The 6,000-nt window shown below is 39.2% G+C and overlaps 1 protein-coding gene across 3 annotated transcripts in view; it reads left to right on the forward strand.

Annotated features, from left to right (window-relative positions):
* Positions 1-2,997, forward strand: part of ARID1B (AT-rich interaction domain 1B) — a 412,174-nt gene extending 409,177 nt beyond the window's left edge. For all 3 annotated transcript variants that reach the window (XM_065400299.1, XM_065400297.1, XM_065400298.1), the window contains one exon: positions 140-2,997. In XM_065400299.1, coding sequence (XP_065256371.1) covers positions 140-1,876 — 1,737 coding nt within the window. In that variant the 3' untranslated portion in view covers positions 1,877-2,997. The remainder of the gene's footprint in view (positions 1-139) is intronic.
* The last annotated feature ends 3,003 nt before the right edge of the window (positions 2,998-6,000 follow it).

Genomic DNA, 6,000 nt, shown 5'->3' on the forward strand with positions numbered 1-6,000 from the left:
CTAAATACAAGCTGGAACAGATTGTTTAGCATACATAGTTAACACATATTGGAATATGCTCATTGCTACTAACAAATTCCATGCAGTCTAAAATGTTCATCTGATTTTTTTACTTGTGTTTTATTTTTTCTCTCTCCAGTTATCTGGATTTCTTGAGCTTTTGGTAGAATATTTTAGAAAATGCCTGATTGACATTTTTGGAATCCTTACGGAATATGAAGTGGGAGATCCAGGTCACAAAGCACTTGATCACAACGCAGTCAAGAAGGATGACAGCCAGTCCTTGGCAGTGGATACTGGAAAAGAGGAGGGAAATGATGAATGTATTGACTACTTTGATGAAGATGAGGAGGAGGATGAAGAGGAGGAGGAGGAAGATGAAATTGAAAAAATAGAAGGAGAAGAAAAGAGCACTGTTTTTGCCACTCCCAGTGCCATTGCTGATCCAAGTGAGAGGCCAAAACAAGCCAGTAAATTTGACAAGCTGCCAATAAAGATTGTAAAGAAAAATAATCTATTTGTTGTTGACAGATCTGACAAACTGGGGCGTGTTCAGGAATTCAACAGTGGGCTTCTCCACTGGCAGCTTGGTGGGGGTGATACTACTGAACACATCCAGACTCACTTTGAGAGCAAGATGGAGATTCCTCCACGAAGGAGGGCCCCTCCGCCCTTGAACTCTCCAAGCAAAAAGAAGGATCTGGAGGGGAAAGGTGAACCTGAAGAACAACAGGAAAAAAGTATAACAGCTACCATCGATGATGTCCTGTCAGCTCGACCAGGAGCATTGCCCGAAGATTCAAACCCTGGTTCCCAGACAGAGAGCAGTAAATTTCCCTTTGGGATCCATCAAGCCAAAAGCCACCGGAATATTAAACTGCTAGAAGATGAGCCAAGGAGCCGGGATGAGACTCCTCTATGCACCATAACTCATTGGCAAGACTCCTTGGCTAAACGCTGCATCTGTGTGTCAAATATTGTCCGTAGCTTGTCTTTTGTGCCTGGCAATGACGCCGAAATGTCCAAACATCCAGGCTTGGTGCTGATCCTGGGAAAGTTGATCCTCCTTCACCATGAGCATCCGGAAAGAAAGCGAGCGCCACAGACATATGAGAAAGAGGAAGAGGAGGACAAAGGGGTGGCCTGCAGCAAGGATGAGTGGTGGTGGGACTGCCTCGAGGTCTTGAGGGATAATACATTGGTCACATTAGCCAACATTTCTGGGCAGCTAGACTTGTCTGCTTATACAGAAAGCATCTGTTTGCCAATTTTGGATGGCTTGCTGCACTGGATGGTGTGCCCATCTGCAGAGGCACAGGATCCTTTTCCAACCGTGGGGCCCAACTCAGTCCTATCGCCTCAAAGACTTGTGCTGGAGACCCTGTGTAAGCTCAGTATCCAAGACAATAATGTGGACCTTATCTTGGCCACTCCCCCATTCAGTCGTCAGGAGAAACTCTACGCTACTTTAGTTAGGTACGTTGGGGACCGCAAAAACCCAGTCTGCCGAGAAATGTCCATGGCTCTCTTATCGAACCTTGCCCAGGGGGACATGTTAGCAGCAAGGGCAATAGCTGTGCAGAAGGGAAGCATTGGAAATTTGATAAGTTTCTTGGAGGATGGGGTCACTATGGCCCAGTACCAACAGAGCCAGCATAACCTCATGCACATGCAGCCTCCACCTCTGGAGCCACCTAGCGTAGACATGATGTGCAGGGCAGCCAAGGCTTTGCTAGCCATGGCTAGAGTGGACGAGAACCGCTCAGAGTTCCTTTTGCATGAGGGTCGTTTGCTGGATATCTCAATATCTGCTGTCCTGAACTCTCTGGTTGCATCTGTCATCTGTGATGTACTTTTTCAGATTGGGCAGTTATGACATAAGTGAGAAGCCAAGCATGTGTGAGTGGAGATTAGAGGGTCACATATAACTGGCTGTTTTCTGTTCTTGTTTATCCAGCGTAGGAAGAAAGAAAAAAAAGAATCTTTGCTCCTCTGCCCCATTCACTATTTACCAATTGGAAATTAAAGAAATTATTAATTTGAACAGTTATGAAATTAATATTTGCTGTCTATGTGTATAAGTACATCTTTTTATTTTATTTTTTTTAACCAAAGTTGCTGTCTAGTACATTCAAAGGTCACACTTTTTTTCCATAGATTATCCTTTTCAATGTTCTTTTCCATGTTTGTATTACATATTTTTTGGGAAGCGAACTAGTGACTTTAAAAAAAAATTGTGGCAAACCATTGTATGATGGGGGGGGAAAGAAATCTCACCACTTTGAAATGAAAAGGTGAAAAAAAACCCAACATACCAAGTTCCTGTGTGTTTTATTTTTTCAAAAAAAGGAAAAATAAAAATAACCTGTACACCATCACCCAAAGCTCTGTGCAATAGAAAATTCTAGTGATGTAGGTGTAGGGGATCAACGAGGACGTCAGTCGGTAGTCAAAATACAAAATGATATTGGTTTCTCCACAGGAGAAATGGTTACATTAGGCTAGGAGCAAAACAAAAAAATGTTTTTAAAGTTTAAAAGATTTTAAACACAAACCTGATGACGATAAACGTAAATTGCTTCCTCACCAGAACTGTCTTGTCTGCATCTGTTGTTTGACCTTCCACAATGACAGTTCTTCACAATTCCTTTAATCATTTTTTTAAATATTTTTTTTATTGCCTAAGGGCCGTGATGTATATAGAAGTTGTACATTAAACATGCCCTCATCTTTTTTTTTTAAGTACAAAGTTTTTAGTTTTTTTTCCATGATGTGGTAACTCCAAAGTGACAGTAGAATTTTTTTTCCCTTTCATTTGGGCCATATCTCCAAAAAAACCCGAGGGTAATGTACAAGTTTCTGTATGTATAAAGTCATGCTCTATTTCGGGAGAGCAGCCGATCACAATTTGCTTTATAAATCAAGGTGTGGAAATGGTTACGTATGGATTGATTTAAGAAAATGGTTACCAGTCTACAGTCAAAAAAAAATATACAGAAAAAAAGGAAGAAACACAACTTCAAAGATTTTTCAGTGATGAGAATCCGCATTTGTATTTCAAGATAATGTAGTTTAAAAAGGAAAAAAAACTTGATGTAAATTCCTCCTTTTCCTCTGGCTTAATGAATATCATTTATTCAGTATAAAATCTTTATATGTTCCACATGTTAAGAATAAATGTACATTAAATCTTGTTAAGCACTGTGATGGGTGTTCTTGAATAATGTTCTAGTTTCAATGTGGTGTACCAAAAAAACAAACCAGTTACAAGAAATTGCAATAATAGTTATTCTCTGCCCCTCCCTTATGATTATGACTTAAAAAAATATTAATCTTTACTATTAATCAAGTGATGCAGTAATTTACTCTCCTTTTGGAAGACTCTTTTCTGAGATCACAGAGAATAGATACCAGTTATTACTTATAAAAAGGTGATCTTAAAAGGAGAAGATGTGATCAGCTGGTGATAGTGCTGACTCAGCAGGTATCCACTCCACTTGCTACAGTCAGGGATCATAAAGTGAATATTAGAAAAAGTGACACACAAGATTTTTGTTAAAGCCCAAACCAACTTGAAGAAATGGATCTGTACTAACTACCTGTAATTCTCTCTTCTGGGTAAAGGCACAATGCACCCAAGTGATATAGGCATCCACAATAAACACACACATGCTCCTTGATATTGTATGTATTATTGCATGCTTGCAACACTAATGGTATCTCACTCTGAGAGGCGCTTAGCTCCTGGAACTCCCATTGAAGTGGATTAGGCTTTAATACAGCACATCCATTTTTATAACTGGTGGGAGATGGCCATTTAAATTTCAGGATTTATCTGGTTTCAGCTACTTGGACTCTCTCCTGTCCACCACTCACCTGGTGATCAGCTGGTTGCTGAATATTGTTTATATTATTCATTGTTGAATATTCAAACAGAATATTTTTGCTGTTTCATCTCGGAACATTGACTTTGTTAGTGTGATCATAAAAAGCTAATAATCAATTTATCTGGAATTGCTGCATAATTACACTGTTAGTATCCTCCTCCTTTCTTCAATCACAGTACAGAGTTACTTGAGAATTACTACTCCCATAGGCATACTGCTTATCTTCATATAGCTCACTCTAATACATTAATATATGGCAGCAAGTTTCATAGACACGTAAAGTATATACAATTATAATCCAAGTTTGAAACGTGATTCCATAGTGTCACGAAAAGTAATTTTTCCTTTAGTTTTTTTTTATACAGTAATCTATCCACTCCCACATCACCTACTGTAACAATCTCTTTTTCTCTTGCATAACAATGCATTCAGACATATATGTTGAATTATACCCCATTTGTAACTCTTCATGACACGAAGAGGCATACAACTTAAAATCGGCAGGGAGAAGCAGTATCCAATACTATTCTTAGTTGCTAGCACTGTTTTAGGGAGTGATACTATCCATTGTATGGATGCAGGCTATTATCTAAACCCAAAATTGATCTGTAATCACCCCTTTCCTGTCCTTTTTCCTGTGTCTACTGGCTAGTCAAAGAAGGAAACAAAAAACATACTGGGGCCTTTTTTACTCTAGCCTTTTTTCCCAAATTCCCCACCATTGCTACCACTACGGGAGCTGTACCAGTGCTAAAACACTGAATAGGGCATCAGCAATATTTTAACCAGTGTCATTCAGATCTGCTTGTGGCAGGGTTAGACAATATTGTGGTAAAAGCATTGGCAGCCACAGGATCCCTATCTACAGTAGAACTACTACCAGTTCAGTTGTGTCAGTGGTAGAAATAGTGGGAAATTGAGGAAGGTGAAGAGACAGCATGAGTTTGGTAGATTTGCAGTTAAGGTAATAGCAGATCTAATTCATTAGATAATGTTGCAACACCAGTGAAAGGTCTAACAGTTTTTCTCCTCTTTTAATTTGATACATAGTTTGCACCTTTCCAACCAATGGTGTCCAAGTGGAGCCTTTGGAGAAGATTTTACATCAGAGTTGCAAATTTCAGGGTCTTTCTAATTGGCTTGTGAACAAATCTGAGCTGCTTGTGGCATTTGTTCCTATAAGAATTTTTTTTAAGGATTAAATACCAGAGAGTAACAAAAATGTGTAGCATTCACTGCTTTTCCAGCAGCATGAGCATAAATGCTGTGCAAAAGGCTGAGAATAACATAAACAGAAGAGTCACAATGTTTGAAATCTTACTGTAAGAGAAAAATATTATGTAAGATAAGGTGGCTGAGTATTATTTTTAAAGCAGTAATGGTTAAATAGAAATAGCTGGGTGTTACCTACTGATAAACCACCTGTTCCTTTGGCAGACCCAAGCAACTAATTGTATATGGATTAAAAATGTAGATACCATATATGTGGAGTCATTGGAGTCTTATTGACCAATGTGCTCCATAACTATTTTAGGAACCAAGATCTGACTATCCCTTTCAACAGAAACAAATATTGTTCCTTTTAGTCTCTATCCTTTTAGTTTCCCGATTGGGAAGCAAGGAGGCAAAAGGAACCTATCCACTTCCTCCTCCTCATTTTGATGCTAGAAGCAAAGGACTCCATGTTTTATTCCACCACTACTTGTGTATTTTCTTTGTCCTTTGAGTGCCCAGAGCCAGGGGGAAAGAAAAGAACACAGAAAAGAGTTACCTATGGAAAAATAGCAACAAATAAAAAACACAATGATCCTGATTCTCATTTATACTAAGACCCTTGTATGACATTCTGGCAGTGCAATGCATTCTTCTATTGCCAGAGGGGTGTAAAGATGCCGTAAATTAAATAAGAATCAGATGCACTCGTGGCTTTTGACACACCTCCACCCGAAGTCAAGGCCCTGTCTACCTTAGACCCACAAAAATGTTTATCCCATTCTGTTTACAGCATGGCTATTTCATTCAAAAGCTGGTGTTAATGTTGGTCAGCAGAAGCCACGCGTTCCTCTCTGCCTATCTGCTGCTGTCCATCCTTACAAAGGAAAGATTCAGAAGT

The sequence above is a fragment of the Emys orbicularis genome, chromosome 3 (genome assembly GCF_028017835.1).
Source record: "Emys orbicularis isolate rEmyOrb1 chromosome 3, rEmyOrb1.hap1, whole genome shotgun sequence".
Classification (NCBI taxonomy): Eukaryota; Metazoa; Chordata; order Testudines; family Emydidae; genus Emys; species Emys orbicularis.